Genomic DNA, 20,404 nt, shown 5'->3' on the forward strand with positions numbered 1-20,404 from the left:
TGGCAAAGGCTCAAGTGCAACTGGATGATAACAATTGATGCAAGTGTTTTTGGAGTGCAGGCTCAGTCCTGGTAGCCAGCCAGGTCAGTACAGCTTTAGGCACTGTGCAGTCCCAGCTGCCTCCCTACTCAACTGAGATTTGCCTGTGGCATTTAGGAGCTCCTAAGTATAAAGTTGTTGCCTGCAGCATAACCCTGGCACATTGCAGTCAGAGCAAGAGATGGCTGGACTGAAGAGAGACTAGAAATTAAAATCACCTTGAAAAGGGGGGGTTGATAGAGGAACAAGGAGTTGAGGATAATGCTGGCTTCATGTAATTGAGCAAATGATGCAAGCATACACAATTGCATGTAACTGCCACTTGAGAGAGATTTCTCAGTGCTTGACAGAGAAGCAGCATCTCAGCAATGCAAGCAAGTTTCAATTACTGCAGCCCTTCACCAAAGAAGGGCCTTTCCCATGACCTCTAAATGCTCTTTAACTCCAAGGTCAAACAGCTTCCACAGAGCATTGTGTTGTGTGGGCTCAAAAGCAGCGCTAAATGCAAATAATGCTTCAACTAGGCTAGTGTAGCTGGGGCAGGCCAGTGCAGTACACTAACTAGCCTTGTGGAACCCTCGGCATACTTTAAGCCTATTAAGATTGTTAGAAAGTCTGTAAAGTGGTTAGTAATGGTAGCAACCATCAGCAGCAAGGCTCTGTCTGATGTGACTCTCTCTGACCATTTCAGTGCATGCACTTAAAACATATTGAGTGTGGGGCCATCAACTAGAGCTAGCAAATACTGTTTTCTCTGCTGCATTACCATGGTATTCCTAATCATCCTGAAGATTGGTACCAAATGCTGAGCTTCATCACCTCTAAGACTGTTCATGGCAAAAGCTTAGTATTCACAATCTTGTTTGTGTGCTCAAGTCTCACACTGAACTTCTGGGGTAGTCTTTCCATGAAGAGACTTACCTGAAAACATCATCTGCTTTGATGTATTAAGTTGTCATTGCTGTAACAGCTGATTTCTTTAACCAGTTGACCCTTGCTCCTGAAAACCCAGTCTGTCTGCATGAAGCCAAGGCAAGAAACTGGGTTTGCATTTTGACTTATCCTGTAGACAGGTGAGTAACTTATGCATGTAAACAGCCGTAGTGAGCAGCCATTCATCTGCAGGATAAGCATGCATGTAAATGTTTGCACTTCTGGGGCCCTTGTAGGGAGGGTGGTTAGCTGTGTCTTCACTAGCTGAAACCCATGGAGCTCAGTTGCACTGCTGAAGTGTAAGTTCTTTCACATCTACCATTCTCGCTTTGATCCACAGTTACAGCCCATAATGTAAAAGATCACAGGCACATCAGAAAATGGATCTTTGGGGCAGGTAGAGCTGAGATCCCATGGAGAGCTTGACTGTCAAGGCAAATGAAGAATTGAACTTGGTTCAAAGAGGATTCCATTGTTCAAACATGGAGCATCAAAGACTGTACTGAGCTTTCTGCTTACTGACTCTTCACCATAACTCTGGTGTGTGGTTTCATCCTAGCATATATTCCACCTGCTATGTCTCAGGCTTAATGTCAGAAGGACAAAAAAACCCCAGGCCCATGCATCTGAGTATTTTTAAATATTTTGCTACATTTGTTCATGTTGTTATTAGCTCTCTTGTTGATTTCACTTTTTGGAGGTGTGTAAGAATTCATTGTTCAGGTGAGCCTGGAGAAGCTGGCAGGAAGAAGACATAAATCTTACAAGGAAACACGCAAGCTTTCTGATGTCTGTTGGATGTAGTTGCTCTCCTTTTACTTGCTTCACCTCTAAAATAGTTTCTTCTTTCACTGCATATACTTTATGGTGAACACTTGACTTTGTGCTATCACTTACACCTTTTACCAGCATCATCCAGTACTCTTCTCTTTAGGATTTCATTCCTACATGCACTGGATACAATTCTTTAATTTGTCTGTAAGTGAAGGAAGGATGGGTCTGGTATGGTCCAATTCCATGTGTCTGGACATAGTTGAACCCAGCAGTGAAAGACTGGTCATTTTCTGAAAAAGCAGTAACAGTTTCTGATTTGTTTGATTATACACAATTAAATTGAAGTAGCCACCACTGTTAACTCCAGAAAGGAACCCAAGGTTATATGTCCTGTTGATGTGAGAAGCCCATGCCATCAGATTTTGCAAAAGCACTGGTACTTTGGTTTCTTTGAGTTAATTGAAAGTGACTCATAACTCAGGTCATGAGACGTGAGGATTAATCTGTGAGCATTTCAAAACTGAAGGAAGTTGCTTGGATAGACAACCTAAATCATGTTCACAAAATACCATGGTCTCTGCTTAGTGCGTGGTAAGGAGCAAGTATGGCAGTCAGGAAGAACAAGGAGCAGTGGCTGAGGAGGAGAGAGATGGGAAGAGCTGAATTGTAGTTAAGTACAAAGAGGGAACAGTCTGCCTCCGGCTAAAAAAAGGCTGCAGTGAACTTGTTAAGCAGGTTTCCAGACCCTCAGAAGGGCAGAAGAGGTGTGGTTGGGTAACAGGAATGTAGCACAAGGAAGACATTTCTTTAAATACATTGTTAGGGGTTTGGTTCTTACAAAACATGCAGTTGTGTACCAGCCTTCTTGCTTTTGCCTGATCAGGCCCTGGGGGAGATTACTCCCCACAGTGGGAGAAAAATGGGTGGTGGGACCTAATACTGACACATTGACCCTTGAAATGACCTCAGGCTGAGAGGTGGAGGAGGTGGAAAAATGAAGAATGACAAGTTTAGAAAGAATCTGTTGTTATGTGTAGATTTTAAGACCTCAAAGTGACACCTGAGCAGTATCACTGTGTGATACCATTGCTGAATAATAAATGCATATTTATGTAAACCTCTGTTGATAGAAAGGAAGCAATGAAAGTAATTATTTTGATAGTGTAAATCAGCCTTTATTGTGCTTTAGGACTAGTAGGACACCTAACAGTTCCAAAAAGTCTTCCTGAGCACTCTTTCCCATTCTGTGTCCTCAGCAAAGCAATGCAAGTGAAATGAAGCTGGAAAAAAACTCTCAAGTGGACTCTTTTTTTTTTAATCTACCCTTCTGGGAAATACACTTTCAGACTTTCCAAAAGTATTTCTACAGATAAATTAGCTTTTACAGTTTGGAAATTGTGTGGTGGTCAAAATTGTCTTGAATTTACCTCGCTCTCCTCTCTGCCTTTCACATTTTCCACTTAGAAAAACTCAACTCAAGCAGCTATTCCACAAGAGGGAAGGTGGTCTTGGCCTCACTGAGTCGTAAGACAGAGTGGGTTTATTCTGATAATTGAAAGAAAGGAAAGAAAGAAATAAATCAGGCCTCTTCATGACCTGGCTGGCACCTGCCAGCCTTCTGTGGTGGTGAAGTCAGCATGGCTACACAAGCCAAAAAGGTCTCTCTTCTACCTCTTCCAGATCAATCTAGAACATCCAGCTCAACCCTGCTCCCAGTGTGGCAGCTCTTCTCTGGGGCCTGGCTGCAGCCCCAAGATCATATGGAAAGTATTTTGGAAGGGACCACCATTTGTCACTAGACTGAATACTCTGTGTTTTGGCAGTTCAGGGCTCCTCTTCTTACTTCCTCATAACTCATGAAATGCATAGGTGCTCTGACAGACCACATCACAAGCTTGTCTAAATTAATAATTAAACCAACAGAAGAAATCTCTGTTTTGCTAGAGACTGAAGTATGTGTGACAGTAAGAGTCAGAGAGAGGACACCTGGGTATATAACTTCTTGTACATTCTCTGCACTCTTCAGTTGCACAGTTCAGAAGGATGGCTGGAGTAAATTTTTAGCTCAGTATTAAGTAGATGTATCAAGGAAACACTTTTCAGTGTCTCATCTTTCAGTACTTAAGATGCATTTTATTTGTGAAGGATTTTTCCACCTGTTTCTCTCTCTCCCTTCCTTCTCCAACCCCACTATCTCCAAGCATCAAAAGCAACCAGCACAAGGAACTTCACTTGGTGCAGCCTCTGGGCCGTGGAGAGACAAGAAATCCTCTCCCCAGGTTTAGTGGAATGTGGGGCTCTCCATCAGCATTCCTGCCTCTAAATCAGGGCAAGACCATGCAAGTAACAATGTACAGGACAGCTGTGATTTTACCTGAGCAAGCTGGCAGCAGCCAGGTTCTCCCTCATATCCAAGACAGTGGTTGAAGGTTGAAAGCGATGTGTTAGATTGATATAAACGTTACCCATTCCATCCTGAATGGATCTCAAGGTCCCTAAGTGCCATTCAGTACACACATTTAAACATTATTTAGCATAAATATATTCTAATGAGAAGGAAGTACAATACCTTCTGCTTAAACCTAGCCTGCAGCCTCTGTGAGATGTGTTGGATTTAATGTGGGTGGAGATAGTTTCTCAGCATATCAAAACTGTGGTAGCTCACTCTGTGGCCTTCAGATTACAGTTGTGACATTTGCCTTATTGTAGTCATCTGCCTCCGTGCTACTGAGGGAGCTGTCCTTTGCTGTTTGTTCAGCTGGCTCACTTTGAGTTGTCCATACAATCTGAAAATTAATAATCTGAATTAATTATCTGAAGGAAGTACTTTGGTAAAGTAACTTTAACTTTTCTAAAATCTGTGGTGGAGAACAATAGACATTCTAGAAATTCCCTTCAGAAGAGAAATACAGGAGCTATGGCATTCTGCATGTTAAACAAGTGCTAGAAAGAAGTTAAAAAGACTGAAGAGTTATGACAATAATATCTGGATCCTTGAAAAAGAAACATAAACCAAGAAACAATAGTTGCAGGTAAAATCCCTTTTGTGTTTTGTATGGACCTTACAACATGTTGGCAACTGAGCGGTGTAACTAAAAACGTCGCTGTCCCCAGTTGCCTACTCTGTCCCTCTTCCAAATTTCTAACCCACTACTACCCCCTGAGCAGTCAGAAAAATAGACCTGCTTTGCTATAAGAAAAGGCTTTTGGGCATAAACCTGCCTTTGCCAGCTGCTTAATCAAAGATGCTGGGCTGCACATTTGTGTTGCTGAGGCACGGGGATACTGCTCCTTGTGAAGGACAATGGCGGGTGGAAGTTCTAACCCCGCCCTGCAGCAAGGCTTGTCATGCTGTCAGCAGGTCCCAGTTATGAAACAAGTGAGTCCCCACTGTCTCAGTGGGCTCAGTTGTTTGGGTGGTAATTACAGAAGAATTTGGAAGCTGATGGTTGTTCTGAAAAATTGTAAAATGAGGGTTTTCTGGGCTTCTCTAAAATCAGTCACACTTCTGCGTGATGAAACCCTCTTTGTAAGTACATTCTGTGCACAGAAGAATGCTTTCACCTCCATTTCCAAGGTGAATAAATTTCATTTTAATGACTTGTAGGAAAAATTAATAGCATTAAAATGACATTTGGCTACTTTTGCTTACAGAAACCATCATAAATATGTCTAAGTGTTATTGACTGTTCTTAATTTATTCTTGGCACAGCGAGTTCCATGCTTGAATTAGGAGCTCAACAGATGCCAAACCAAGGAAGTAAGCACAGGGACAGCAAACTGTTGAAACTATAAAGAGATTAAACAATGTTTCTGAAAATTGTATCTCTGTGTGGAGACCTGAGCAAGGTTCTGGAGCATCACTTTGGTAGACAGCTAAGAACATAATGCCAAAACTGTAACTCCATCTGTTGGACTTACACACAGCTTTTCATTTTATAGAAGATGTCTATCATGTGATAAATTTTAGGTGAGCATATGCTCCATATGCACTCACTTCTTTAGCTTCTTTAGGTACTGAAACAAGATAGGTATTTAAAGAAACATTTTGATTAAACACAATTACATCAGCATTTCATCATTATTCTAATTAAAATGATAACACATTTGTAATAAACAGGCCCAACTCTGCTAAGCTTGTTCATGTATGTTGGGTTCTGGACTGATATGTTCCTGGCATTTTTACTGCTGTGCTTTGGTCTCTTTTGGGTTTTCATGGTTTAGCAAATCTTCATAGCTTTCCCTAAGTGCATACGGACGTTCAGAGAAAAGCACATTGATAACATTTCTATAATCAATGTAAAGTCTTCTATTAAAACAGCTAAGCTCCTCTGCTCTCTGCATGTATGGAGTCTGTACCATGCTGCAGTCATTCCACCAAGAAGTGATCCCCACAAAGGCTCCCTGAGTTCATAAAGCTCTGTGGAGTCACTGTGGGGGACTGGACTTGTGGCAGAGGACGCAACTATATTTCTCCATAATAGTTTGGGATCAGTGTTTCTGATGGTATTTCTTGAGATTGCATAATTTTCTTATATATATATTGTACTGTTTCCAATTAGCATCAGAACAGGTCTGTGATTCTAACCTGGTTTTTATGCAAGGTATATTGCTTGTATTTACTCCCTTTTATTCAAAGATATCTTTTATTCTGAAGTTTCTCATTTTGTTTGTCTCTCACTCAAAAGCATCTGTCTGTGGCCTGTGCACCAACATCCAGAGGTGTAACGACAGTAAAAAGCAGTAGAAAGGAAGACATAGTGAAATCTGGGTTCAATATTGTGTAATGCATGCTTGATCTAGCTATAGTGTAGCACTTCCATCCATTTGTGTGATTAGTGACAGAACATGCAAAAGAGACAACACCCTGTCCTTGAGCATGTCCACCAAGCTAGATACCACATGGCAGCAGGACTGTGGGATCTCAAACATGGAGCTGGCTTCTGGATTTCCAGAGCCCTATAATTTTCCTTGCTGACAAATGGTTAGGAGATGGCAGAAAGCCTCCAAATGTTAGTCAAATGGTTTTTCAACAAGCAACAATTGCACTTAACAGGTGCTCTGTCACCTTGATTCAATTGAGTTTTCTGAAGAAGTCACTAATAAAAACTTGGTTTAATGCTTGCAAGGGTGATATGCTACTTTCAAAAGCAAAGGAAACAATAGCCTGACTGAAGTTTAGTAGCGTGCTGTCAGCTGTCAGTTTGATGACCATTATTAGTTTACCTGTCAGTTTTTACATCCAGTTTGGAGCTATAACTCCCCCTCTCACCAGCTTTATTTTCATAGAATCACAAAATTGTTTGGGTTGGAAAAGATCTCTAAGATCATTGAGTCCAGCCACCAACCTAACACCCCTGTCATCATTAAACATTGTCCCAAAGTGCCACATCTACATATTTTTTAATACCTCCAGGGATGGTGATTCCACCACCTCTCTGGGCAGCCTATTCCAGTGCCTGACCACCATTTCACTAAAGAAATTTCTCCTAAGATCCAGACTAAACCTCCCTTGGTGCAATATGAGGCCATATTCTCTCATACTATCACTTGATTCTGGGGAGAAGAGACTGACCTGCACCTCCCTCCAACCTCCTTTCAGGTTAGTATGTTGCCATTAATGTTACATTACGATTCAATGCCTTTTTTCAGACATCCAGCACGTCCAATAAGAAGTTCAGAAATATGAAGATTTAATTACATTAATGCAAGTGTGCATTTAAAGACATTCAGCTGTTTAAATATGAAGCTATCTAGCTTAATTAGCCTATTAATCTTGCTAAGCCTGACATGTGGAGAGTAATGACACTGCACTCCTAAGTGACTCTAGCATTCCACAGAAGTTGTGGTCAAGTTTCTTGGCCCAAAAGCATGCCCTGTATTTACTCTAGTTGCAGATCAAAGCTTTCAGGAAACACTGTTGTTTTTCAAAGTGGGAGTGTGAGAATAGAATTATGCCGTATCTGAAGCTTATTGAATAAGCTTAATATACTGTTGTTTTGGTATCAATACCAACACAGAAGATTAAATGGGTTGTAAAGCCTGCAACGTTCAGAGAGTGCAACAAGGTGCCTCAAAGTTTTCATTCTAGAGATGTTAAAATGTTTTTTTTTCCTCACCTACAAGTAACACATTTCTGAGGGATTTGAAAGCAACCTTAGTACTCACAGGCCTATTCTAGTTATACTACCCTATGTCCATGTGGGTGAATTCACACCTGGATTTCCATTCGGGATTGAATGCTAACAAATTTGACTACTCCTTAAACGGGTGCTGTGAAATGTTCTTTCCCCTGCTTTGACATAGATGCCATTTTCCCCATCATGCTCAGAAATACAGTTTGAGGATGATCTATGGAAAAATCCCTTAAGCTGAGCTGGCTGAATACAGAAAATTCTTCACTGTTGTTGGGGTGAACATTGAACCGAATCCCACCTGGTTTACAATCTGCAAAAACAAAACAAAAGAGGAGATATATAGAGTGCTAGGGTTGAGCTTATTCTGAGACTGACCAGTTGTGGCTCAGATGAAAATAGTTTGTGAAGCAAAGAAATCTTACTTCAAAACCCTGTTTGTCTGCTAATGCATTATCTGTGAAACTTCACCAAGCAATTGGATTGGGCAGGAGTCTACCATATAACATTTAATGTGGTAGCCTCTCTGCTCCTTCTACTGTGATGAGACTTGCAGATATGACTCAGGAGAGCAGGAGATGGGCAATGCAGACTCCAGGGAACAAGGGCTCACCTTGTCTTTATTTCTGTGACTGTTTCCTGCTTACACTAGGCCTTGGCAGAATTTCAGTCTGTACCTGAACTAGTACCCACGGCAGCCGTGGATGCCAAAGGCATGGGTGGGGGTGCTCCTATTTGTTACAAGAAGTTCCAATAAGCTTTGGAGGAAGCAGCGGTGCGACGTCTGTACCCAAGCGCAGCGGTCTGGTGGCGGTGATCTTGCTGATGAGACTGACATCCGACTATTCCGGTGGGACAGCATTTCACACCGCAGCAAATCTTTCACAGCGTTTGCCCACGGGCCCACGAGAGCTCCCAGGCCATAAGCTGACTGTCTCTGATGATGTGAGAATGTGGAAAATTCGGGTGCAGACAGAAACGTCGCTGCGACCTCAGCGAACTGAGCGAACTCTCGCAGCTCCAGGACACAAGGCTTATCCTCAGAGCTGCGGCCGCCTCTGCTTAAGAGTGGCAGCATCACCTCATGGGCCACTGCCAGTGTAAGCTCCTAGGAAAGGCGCTACTCCAAACTCTCCTTGTTTCTAAACAAAAGCCTTTCTCAGCAAACAGCACACGAGGCTTCAAGGATCCCCTCAACCGTCCTGTTAGCGCGTAAGCTCCAAACCTGAAGAATTAAAGGAAACCAGCTCCCAGCTCGCTAGCGCCTCCAGCACCCGCCGTGACGAGCCTGACCATCCGGAACACGGAGAAGCTGCCCCACTGGCTGCGTTCCCTCAGGCCCGGACCTCCTCTTCTGGCTGCCACAGGCCGGCTCCACCCGCCATCGCTCGGGGCGGTTGCCGGCCCCGCGTTCCCCGCCACACCCGCTGGAGCCGTGGGCCGGGTTTGGCCCTGCGTCTCTTCAGTCCTAAAACAGCTGCGCCCGCCCTAACAGCGAAGCCCCGTCCCCTCGCCCCCAGTCTCCGACTGCGCACTCAGCCGAGCCCGCCGTCCCCAATCCCTTGAGAACCCGCCCCCTTCTCGTCCTGCGATTGGTCGATCTCGCTGTCTCTCCGGCGCCTCCTCTGGCCATTGGGCGAGGCTGGGGGCCCCCCTCCCCGCCCGGTTCTGTCGGTCGAGGCGAGCCGAGAGTAAATAGAAGCAGGAGCCCAAAATGGCGGAATCGTCGAGTGCTGTTTGTGGCGCGGCGTCGCCTGAGCAGGAATCGTTTGGCGTTAGGCCGGCCCCGGATACGAAGGTTTCCCGTGGGTCTCAGCCAGCCGCCAAGAAGATGAAGGCAGCCGATGAGAAGAGCCTGAAGGGTACTAAGCGTGTCAACGGTGAAGGGGGCAGTGCTGGTGGCAGCGGTGGGAGCGGCAAGCAGTCTCTGTCTCTGCCAGCGGTCGTGCCGAGCTACAGCAATCCCGCGGCGTGGGGCTTCTCCGCGCTCCCTTCTGGCCCCTCCGGGAGCACGGGGGGCTTTGCTTTCCCTTCTCAACTGCCCCGGAAGCTGCTATCGCCCGCCGTTTTGCTGCCTTCGTCCGCCTCCCCTTCCTCTTCCTTCCAGCAGCACCAGCATCGCCACCACCGGCACCGCCTGGCTCTGTCCGTTGAGGCGGGAGGCTGCGGTAGTGGTGGGGTGGCCGGCTCTGGCGGAGGGAGCGCCAAGCCGAAGAGGCCCAAGGAAAAGCGGGACAAGGAGAGGAGGAAGCACGGGGCCCTAGCATTGGTCGCGGCGTTGGGAGATGGCGACGGGGGCCTGAGTGCAGCAGGACGGGAGGAGAACGGAGAGGTGAAGCTGGTGTTGCCGAAAGGTGAGGGACAGGCGCCGTGGCTGTGCGCCGCCCGCAGCCTGACGGCAGCTGAGACGCGGGAAGACTTGCGGGGCGGGGGGAGGTTGGGAGAGATTTAGAAGGGGCAGCAAGCCCGGGCTGGGTGCAGTGGGTATGGTGGCGTACGTGAAGGTGCCCGGAGCAGCAGTAGCTACCCGGCGGAGCAGGAAATGGTTGCGATGCTCGGGTCGAGCCGTTAGAATGGCTGCCTGCCCCCGCCCCGCCTCAGTGCGCTGGCCTCGGGACAGTGCCGTTTCATGGGGCCTTACCTGTCTGTTCCCTCTGCCCTGCCCTCTACTGTGCCGAGGATAGCTAGGCTTGACTGCTTGCTAGACTCAGGGAGGAGAGCGCTGGCGTTGTGTAAGTTTGTGGAGAAGGCGATGGCAGCTTAGTCTGCCGTCAATCCTGTCAAAAAAGGGGGTGTGGAATTAGTGATGGCGTCAGCTAGAAGCTGCCAGAGGCCCTAGGTTTTCTTACCTATTAGGGAAATAAGAGTGCCTAGTAATTTACTGGAGATCTGGAACAAAACTAAACTTGTCATTGTTGGGGGGAGGAAACGGGGAAGACCACACGCTGGGAAAAACCCCACAACATTAAAATTAAATGTAAACGATCTCATGTGTTAGGGAATTAATTTTTAGAGGCAAAGTCATTGAATACTAAAAAGCATGCAGTTACAATTTAGGTACTTAGACTTCTGAAATCTCATTTAGTTGCTGTTTTAGGTTTGCTTTTTGTTGTGTGAAAATCACTGGGCTAGTGTCTTCCAAGAAATGCTCCGGACCTTCAGGCCTGTCTTGCCATACCTGGTAAGACAAGATATTAGGATAGATTCTTGTTGATGTGATCAACAGTAGACATTTAAGAAGTAAAAGGCAATACAGAATAGACAGGAATGTATGTTTTTACTTCCAGTGTATGGGTTCTCACTCTCCAGTGACCTCTAAACCAGATGTTGATGCTTTTGCATTTATGTTGAAATACGAAGACCTTGAAACACGTACTCCCTTACCTAGTTAAACCAAGATTCCCTTCTTTCAAAGGAGAGAGAAATTATAGCTGTTACATAGGCCTAGGGCACTTTGATTGTGTTCTATACATGTACTTACTGGATGAGCCAAGGTTGTAGAGAAGAGTTATTGATATCAGTATGTTTCTTTATCTGTTGATTATGTTTCTGGCTACCTTACTGCCTTTCCCACTAATTTCCACTAATACCTTTGTTTTACTCCCCTCTTTATTTATTTATTTATTTATTATTACTACTTGCTTTTTGGTCAGTGTTTTGCATGTATCATTTTGTTCTTGGGATCACAATTGCTGGTGGACAAGTGGTCCTTTAAGTACAGCATTTCAATGCTTTCAGGTATTTTACTTTATTTTTTCTTCTGTCCAAAAGATGACTTGGGAGAAGTCTTCAGAAATGATACTTGATCCCTTCAGAGATGATGTTGGTGAAGCCTTCCAGTCCTCAAGGACAGTTGCTAAAAAACCTCACCTGATGGCTTTCTAGCGAAGCTATGGAAACAATAGCTATAGTCACTCTGAGAACAGTGTTACAGTAACAGGATTACGGGGCGGGGGGGGGGTTGCACATTGGTAGAAGAAACGATGACAGGGTGTCAGTTGAGTAATTGTTAATGGAGCCATTCTGGAAGCAGTGATTCATCTTTAAAGAGGAGATTTTGTACCTTGTATATGGAAAGAATGTTTCTTCAGAAGTTACATACTGACAGGCACAAGAAGGTGATTTTTTTAGTTGTTGTTTGCTCAGAATAGATCTTTCCACCTTTCATTTATTGCCTGAAAACCTAAGTACAGGCAAAAAGTAACTTTTTCCAAGACAAATAATGCGACTTGGGCATCTGACTCTTAAGAATTTAGAGGAAGGGGTTTTCATAGCTAAAGCTTTTTTGCACAGTTTCCTATATAAATGAAAAGCTTTGTATTCAGTAAACCGCATGTTTTTTGCAGAGAAGGCTGTAAGGAAATGAGGGATGCACTGAGTGTTCTGATGACAGCTGCCGGCCTTTTTGAAGTGGTTTGATATTTGACTGTAGATTAAAGAACAGGTTCATGCTGTTATCCTGTGAATAATTTACTTTTCAGAGAAAGGCAGTTATGATACATGGAGATAAGCATGATGGGGGTGTGTGCAGAAGCCTAACTACAGAGAGAAAATAAGAGTGGTACATGAGGATGGGAAGGTGGAATAGATAGAATTTGTGCACTGGGATTGCTGGGACTATGGTGTAGACTAGGAGAAGGTATCACAGGGCCTCTGGTTGCAACAGTAAATATGCCAGATGGAGATACTGATGTGAAATAGGGGGAACTAGCATGCAAAAGCTGTGCAAGAAGCAGCTGATTCTGATCTTGTTTTGGGCAAAAGGCATATACATAGGTGCTGTGGAAAAGACAAGGATAGAGGAAAGGTGGGATACAAGAAGACTGAAAAATGTAGGCAGCCCACATGTGTGACATCAAGGTGAATTGAGAAGGTATTGTATAATAAAAACCCCAAAACACCTGAGAGGCTTGCACACACAGAATATGTGCAGGGAAAGTATGAGAAAAATATGTCCCTTTTGGTGTAACAAGGTGAGTTTGTAGATGCTGTGATACGTGCATCTGGCAAGTCCTGGAGTTTGTAGTTAGACAACCTTCTTGCTTTTGGTGCTGTGGAAAATTACACTGCTGACATGGTATTGATTGTTTTTTCCCTCATAGCATTCAGAATGGATATATATGTCAGTGTTGCAACTGCCAGAAAGAAGATTCTGCAGAGGAAGCTAAGGTGCAGAAGTATGGAAAGATAAACAGGTGGAAGGGGTGAGAGTTCCTCATGAGTCAGCATTGTGCCCTTATGGCCAAGAATGCCAGCAGTGTTCTGGGCTGTGTTAGGAAGAGTGTGACCAGCAGGTTGAGGGAGGTTCTTCTGCCCTGGTGAGGCTGCACCTGGAGTACTGTACCCAGTTCTGGGCTCCCCAGCTCAAGACAGGAAACTACTGAAGAGAGTCCAATGGAGGGCAACAAAGGTGATTAGGTAGCGGACTGAAGCATCTTTCTTGTGAAGAGAGGCTGAGAGATTTGGAGCTCTTTAGCCTGGAAGAGGGAAGACTGCAAGAGGATCTTACAAATTCATATCTGAAGGATGCAGGTCATGGGGATGGGGCTGGGCTCATCTCAGTGATGGCCAGTGCCAGGACAAAGGGCAATGGGTACAAACTCAAAGCATGGGTTGGAGTATTGACAAGGCTGCCAGTGTCTGTCAATTAGGAGGAGTCACAGTTCTGGTCAGTGAGCTGTGTGCATATGCTAGGAGAAAAAGCCTTTTGCTGATGAGAGACAGAGGGTGTGTACAGACCTTAATATTGGAGAAAATGAGAGAGGGAAGAATGGCAAAATCTGTCTCGTGGGATTGCAGAGACTGTGGTGCAGGCAAGATGATGCAGGGAACAAGGATGTGAGTGGTGTGGAGTGAGTGAATGTGAGATCTGGACTTGGAAAACTGCTATCATAGGACTTTGAGTAGTACCAATTGCATTTCCCTAATTCCAGTTTAGTCTGTCATGATTGTAGGGGATGTTGACACTGAGAAACTGAGAAGTTTTTTTCACCTACCATTCAAAACAAGCTGATTATAAGAGCTGGTATTTGTCTTTTGCTTGCAATAGGGATTGCTAGGTAAGACAGCCGAGATTGAGGCACCTTTCACTTGTAAGTGATAGGAAGATGTTAAGTTTGGTTATAGCAAAGATGGGTGACATGCTTGCAGCTCTTGAAAATTTTTGCATTTTCTTTCTTGAACAAATCCTCATTTACAGATTTATCCATCTTATGATTAATTAGAAAGACCTTTAAGATACAGAGTCGTAACCAGGACGTACAGCTTGTGTTTAAATGAAATAATTGAGCGAACCCTTCTGAGATGATAATCTAGCATGCATTTTTTTTCCTCCCTCCCTTCTGCTGTCTTTAAAGAATAGATTAGTTTAGGTTTTAAATGGGTGTTTACCTCTGATTCTTACTGATGACTTCATTGATTTGGGTTTCATTACATTTCTGGGATTTAAGCTTTCAAGAAATTAGACTTTTCTGGCTTGTTAAGTTTAGTTTGCATCCAGTGGAATGCTCATTACTCATAATCTGATTTAGCAAAGTAGGTCGGGTAAAGTTTTGGGTCATCTTTTCCTCTTCTTTAGAGCTGGGACCATGTGTCTTGACAGCAAGGTTGTCTTTTTGAAATTTCTGCTAAACATTTCCATCTGTTTACTTTTATTTCCTGTTGCCTTTTTAATTTTTTTTAAAGAATTAAAAAAAAAAACAAAAAAAAAAAACACCCAAAACAAAACAAAAAACTTTGTGGCTTGACTCTCTTCCCTCTCCCCCTGCCAGCTCCTTTAGCTCAGGGGGCATTGTCATGCTTTTTGAGGCCTCTTGATCACTCTCCTGAATTCTTTAATATATTTCTATTTACATATTGCAGTGCAGTGTAATGGTTTAGTGCAAGGGCTAAGCTGCCTGCTCCCCTAATACAAAACTCAGGGTTGAGATAGAAACATGAGGTGTCATAAGCACAAGTTACCTTAGCTAATAATCTATAATACATATCTAATAATCTAATTATACAATGCATATTACCTTAGCTTAGCCTGTTTGCAGAGAAGCAGAGTGAAATAGAGGAAAAGCCCAGCATAAAACAGAAAGCAAAAACTAGTAGATACCAGACTCCTACATGCCTTGCCGCCATCCCTGCAGAAAAAGAGACCACACCCAAGAACCCGAACTCGGAAGCAGCAGTGGAAGGGAAGCCTCCCATGTTGCAATGTGAACTTCAAGCCCCATAATACTTTGCTCCATTTAGCTCTTTCACGTTTTGAAGCTGGCATGACTGCAGTGTGATATGAGTAACAGCAGCAGGTTCAATGCAGTCCATGACACATTGTAATCTGCAGTTTCTAGAAAGTGTTTAGGGTTTTAGGCATACAATACAAGAGGAAGGGGGACTTCTGATATTTCTTTGGGTGTTTGAAATTTATATGCAGTTTAGTTTTGATAGCAAATAGTGACATTAAGTATCCAATGTCCAGATGAATTTGGAGTAGTGTATCTCTTTCCTAAGCGATGCCATTCCCTTTTAATTTCTGTGAAATAACCATGAAGCTTTGCAAGACAGAACAAAATCTTAAGTTTTCTAAGCGGGAGAACAAAGCAAGCCCCTTCTGTACGTGAATCCTTCTCTTCATGGGATTTATGCAGCAGAAACTTACTTATTTTTCCACAACCAGAAGAATTTTTCTTGGCTGAGAGAAGATTGATAGACTGAAACATCAGATTTGAAACCTTTCATAGAGGCCTTCTTTGCAGCTGTCGTGTTCTTCACTACTAATTTCTGATGCAGCTTCCCAGTGCTTGAGCTTAAACTTGGTTCATTCAGTTCTGCTTGTAGAGAATTTCTCTTGGAAGTGTGACGATTAGGGAAATGGTGAAGATTAGATTTAAATTTCATGGAAGTATTTTGATTCTGAAGGGGGTCTGTCTTCCCAGTTGTTGTAGGGCTTGGGGAAATGTTCTTGCATGGTAAGGGGATTTCTTTAGTCATATCTTGAATTTTAATCTTTAATTACTGGAAAGGATGTCAGCCAAATATTTCTTGTTGTCATGGTGGTTGTTTTTTTGGTGGTGGTTTGTTTTGTTTTTTTCCCCCTTGGCCTCAGAAGGACTGTATGGTTTTTTCATGCTCATTAAGTCAGGAAGTCTGCTCACCGGTGTGCCTTGTGCGACTTAATAAGAGTGCAGGTGTTGAAATAGTTAACATAGCGGTGTTAAACTTGCTTAGTGTATTTGCATAACCAGGTAAACATGGCTTCTTAAGTTTGATTTTTATGGGTATTTGAAGGGAGGAGAGTGCCAGTGGAAGGAATGGCAACTGATGTTCTACTCCCCACTTCCTCCCCCTTCTCTCCAGTTTATTGACAATACTGTTGGTGTAACTGTATTGATGTGTCCATTAGCTGTAGTTTGTAAATGTTGTGCCTGATGTGCAGTGACAGCCCTTAAAGGGAGGAGAGAAGCAGAATACTTTGAATGTGATCTATGACTACTAATGTGGGTTACCATCTGGAAAACTGATGCAAAGCAGCTGCAGCCTTTGGGATCCAAGTAGGTTGTAAGGCTTGCCTCTTTCAGTGCTGAAATGGACTTACTCAAGTTCCTGAATTTGCTTTAGGGTGTGAATTTCATGGTGTGACAGCACCTTGTGCTTAATCCATAACAGAGCATTTCCCACTTGGCTTATTCTTTATGCACTCAATTTATTTTTTTGTCTGTAGAAAGCTTGCAGTGGAGGCAAAGATCTGGTTAAATTTCTGAAATCTGAATGGTGTGGTGCATGAGTTTTTATTCCTTTATTTACTACTTGGGAAATCCATGGACTCGTTATGAGAATGTATCTACTGAGATAGGGAACAGAAAACTTTCACTATAGCCTTTAGTTGTAAATGGCTGTTTAACTTAGAAATGGAGCACATATTTAAGATCCAGTTTGGAGTTTGGAAGCGTGCATGTCACTGAATTCAATTCTTCATGTGGATTCACTGTGAAGTGAAAACATTCTTCAGCTGCCATTTAGAATGCTGAGGTGGAACACTTTACAATGGAATTCTTCCTGTCTGTATATAGCACTTATTTTCATATACTGCTGTTGCTGCATTTCACTCATGGTTGTACTGTTTCTGTGATATTAGAACCAAAGCCTTTGTGGTGACACTCACAGTGTGAACTTGAATGAGACGTGTAGTCATCTCTTCATTCCATGGGTGGTGTATTTCCTCCAAACAGGGATACTTTTTCCTGCAGATCTCTGCATTTTAAAAGTATAATCATGACATTACTTAATTTTGTAGAGATATATTGGATTTGTGTAGCTGATAAAAGAAGTGAAAATACAGATTAGCATAAAATCGTAGAATTCTTTCAGTTGGAAAAGACCTCTAAGATTGAGTTCAACCATTTACCTAACGCCATTAAACCATGTTCCAAAGTGCCATGTCTATATTTCTGAACACCTCCAGGGATGGTGACTCCACCATTGGGCAGCCTCTTCTAATGCCTAACCACTCTCGCAAGAAAGACATTTTTCCCAATCTAAACATTCCCTGGCACATTTTCATGCTGTTCTGTTCTATCACTTGATACTAAGGAGAGGAGACCAGCCACCACCTCACTCCAAACTCCTTTTAGGGAGCTGTGGAGAGAAGTGAGGTCTCCCTTCAGTTTCCTCTTCTCCAGACTAAACAATCAGAGTTCCTGCAGCTGGTCCTCATAAGACTTGTGCTCTGGAACCTTTAGCAGCCTTGGTGCCCTTCTATGGGCACACTCCAGCACCTCAATGTTCTCCTTGTAGTGAGGGGCCCGAAACTGAACCAGTATTAGAGGTGTGGCCTCACCACACCAGTGCATGGGCATGGTTGCTTCCCTGCTCCTGCTGGCCACACTATTCCTGATACAGGCTAAGATGCTGGTGGCCTTCTTGGCCACCTGAGCACACTGCTGGCTCATGTTCAGCCAGCTGTCAACCAGCACCCCCAGGTCCTTTTCTGCTGGGAAGATTTTCAGCCACTCTGCACCAAACTTGTAACATATCATGGGGTTGTTGTGACCCAAGTACAGGACGTGACACTTGGCCTTGTTAAACCTCCTACAACTGACTTTGACCCATGAATTCAGCCTGGATACTGAACAAATATGGTCCCAAAACTGAGCCCTGGGGAACACCACTTGGAACTGGCTGCCAACCGGATTTAACTCTGTTCCCCACCACTCTTTGGGCCCAACCATCCAGCCAGTTTTTTCAAGCCAGCAAAGCTTCCAGCCATCCAAGCCATGAGCAGCCAGTTTCTTCAGGAGGATGCTGTGGGACATAGTGTCAAAGGTTTTACTAAAGTCCAGATAAACAATATCTGCAACCTTTCCCTCATCTGCTGAGTCTTCTTGTTATAGGAGATCAGGTTTGTCAAGCAGGTTTGTCAAGCAAGTTCATGAACACGTGCTGTCTGGCCTTGACATGTCTCCTAACATGACTGACATGGAGAGACCTGCATTTGCTCCTTGGAGCTACACTCATTTTTCGGTTATTCCACAACAGAACAACTTTGCTAAAAGGGAAAGAGCATAAATAAAAGTGAAGGTGGTATTGCTGGAAGGTCTTTTTAATATCTACTAAAATGGAAAAGTAGTTATTCAACTTTGAGCAAGCTTAGATGGCTTCACATATAATGATGGATTTTGAAAAGTTTATAATAATGTTTTTGTGATTTCCTGTGGAACATATATTGTGCCTATTAATTTTGTGGGTTCTTTTTATTAAATTTTTCATTTGGGCTACAACTTTTTTTAATGCCCTCCTGCCCCACCTCCATCCCCCTCTCCCAAAATCCAGCAATAACAAAAACCACGAAGCCCCAAACCCACCAACCAAAACCCCCAAAACATCAAAGAAATGCCCCCCACCTCCCAAACAAAGCAACAAACAAAAAACCCCCCAAAACCCCTCAACCCACCAAACCAGAAAAAAAATCCCAACACTCCCTCCCCCACACTTCCTTTCAACCCAAGAACAAAAAACAAACCCAAAACCGAACCAAACAGCCAGTGTGGAACGTGTTGCAGCAACGCAGCACAAGTATTGGGTTGCTCCTGTGGCTAACTTGTGCCTTTGTTTACCTGAATTAATGGAACTGTGCTATGAGCATTTATGGACTAGGGGTGTTTAGCTTCTAGGCACTGCTACATCTGTGTAAGTTGGCTTTGTGGAATGAATGTCCTCGGAGTGAAAAAACTGTCCCTTCATTGACTTGGAGCTGACATTATCTTCGTGTTAGTGTATGAAACGTAAATTTTCGTTGTTTTCTGAAGCTGCAGTTTTTAAGCATTGTGAAAGTTGAAACTATTCCAATGACAATTGCAGTGCTGTGACACATGGAGGCAATAGCTGTTGGTACTCGATGTTCTCTTGGCCTGGTTGCTGACCATTTGTGTTACATTATTTCTCTGCGGAGTCATTCCAGCCTGCTCCCTCAGCAGCTGAAGCCTTTTTATTTATTTATTAATTTAAAAATATGTTGGGAGCTGTACTAATTGCAGACCATTCTGTGAACATGGAAAGATGAGTATAAACATGTGTCTGCCTTTTACTGCTTTGAGATGCTGTTGCTTTACAAACAAAATGGAGACGTAGTGTTTTGAATCTGTAGTAGCTGCTAATGATGAACCTCAAAAAAGCTCTCCAAGAAAGTTCCAAGTTTTCTCAACCTCAATTACTGGTTGTTTTAGTGTATGACATGTAGATTGTTAATTGCTTAATGTTGGAGGCATTTCTTTTAAAGCAGGATTTCCATGAAGACTTTTCGTGTTTCTTGGTTGAGAAAGTGAGATTTGGACTGAAATTACTTGTGTCTGGGGGTGGGGATTGGTACCTTATATTAGAGATAAAGTTCTGTTGCATTTATGAAGTCCCAAAGAGGTCTATCCTGTAGTGAACTGTTATCACACTTATGGATTATAATGACTATTGGATGCTTCTAGATTACTGACTTTGTGGAGCCAGCACAGATAAATTGCAGTAGATTTTGTGATAAGCTCAGTTTTAAAATAATTTATTAGATTTTTTTTTTTTTAACCTTTATTTTTTTAAAAAATCTTTGCATTCCATTGAATCCTTTTGAAAGTTATGAAATGGAATATCTCAGTAAGGAAAATCTGTAGAGTTTTCTTTGAGAATTGCTTTAAATTCTGCCAGCCAAGCTAGAAAAAGCTTTTTACTCTGAAGACAGTTAAGCTAAGAGTTAAGTATTAATCCCTGAAATTACTATAATTTTGACATAGATTTAAAATAAAAACCAACTACATTGAGCTTTGACTTTATTTCAATATGATTCATGTGCCTTTTGGGGCGGTAGCTCTACTACTTACTGCTTATCTAGTCTGTGGGCTTTGAAGGAGGAATCCGGAGAGTTTGTATATTTAAATTGGGATTCTCAACTGTTCTTTACTTGCCTTAGGCTGTACACTGGTTTAGTTACAGTACTGTGTTTTCTAAGAGGGAAATACTTTATTTTAGATGTTTCTCATTTGCACTTACATTGTAAT

The 20,404-nt window shown here is 43.1% G+C and overlaps 1 protein-coding gene across 2 annotated transcripts in view; it reads left to right on the forward strand.

Moving 5' to 3' along the window:
• The first annotated feature begins 9,537 nt into the window (after positions 1 to 9,537).
• Positions 9,538 to 20,404, forward strand: part of RSBN1L (round spermatid basic protein 1 like) — a 46,711-nt gene continuing 35,844 nt past the window's right edge. The window contains exon 1 of one of the 2 annotated variants that reach the window (XM_009902276.2): positions 9,538 to 10,234. In XM_009902276.2, coding sequence (XP_009900578.2) covers positions 9,595 to 10,234 — 640 coding nt within the window. In that variant the 5' untranslated portion in view covers positions 9,538 to 9,594. The remainder of the gene's footprint in view (positions 10,235 to 20,404) is intronic. The other variant, XM_054177962.1, reaches the window with a different exon arrangement.

Source organism: Dryobates pubescens, chromosome Z, assembly GCF_014839835.1.
Source record: "Dryobates pubescens isolate bDryPub1 chromosome Z, bDryPub1.pri, whole genome shotgun sequence".
Classification (NCBI taxonomy): Eukaryota; Metazoa; Chordata; class Aves; order Piciformes; family Picidae; genus Dryobates; species Dryobates pubescens.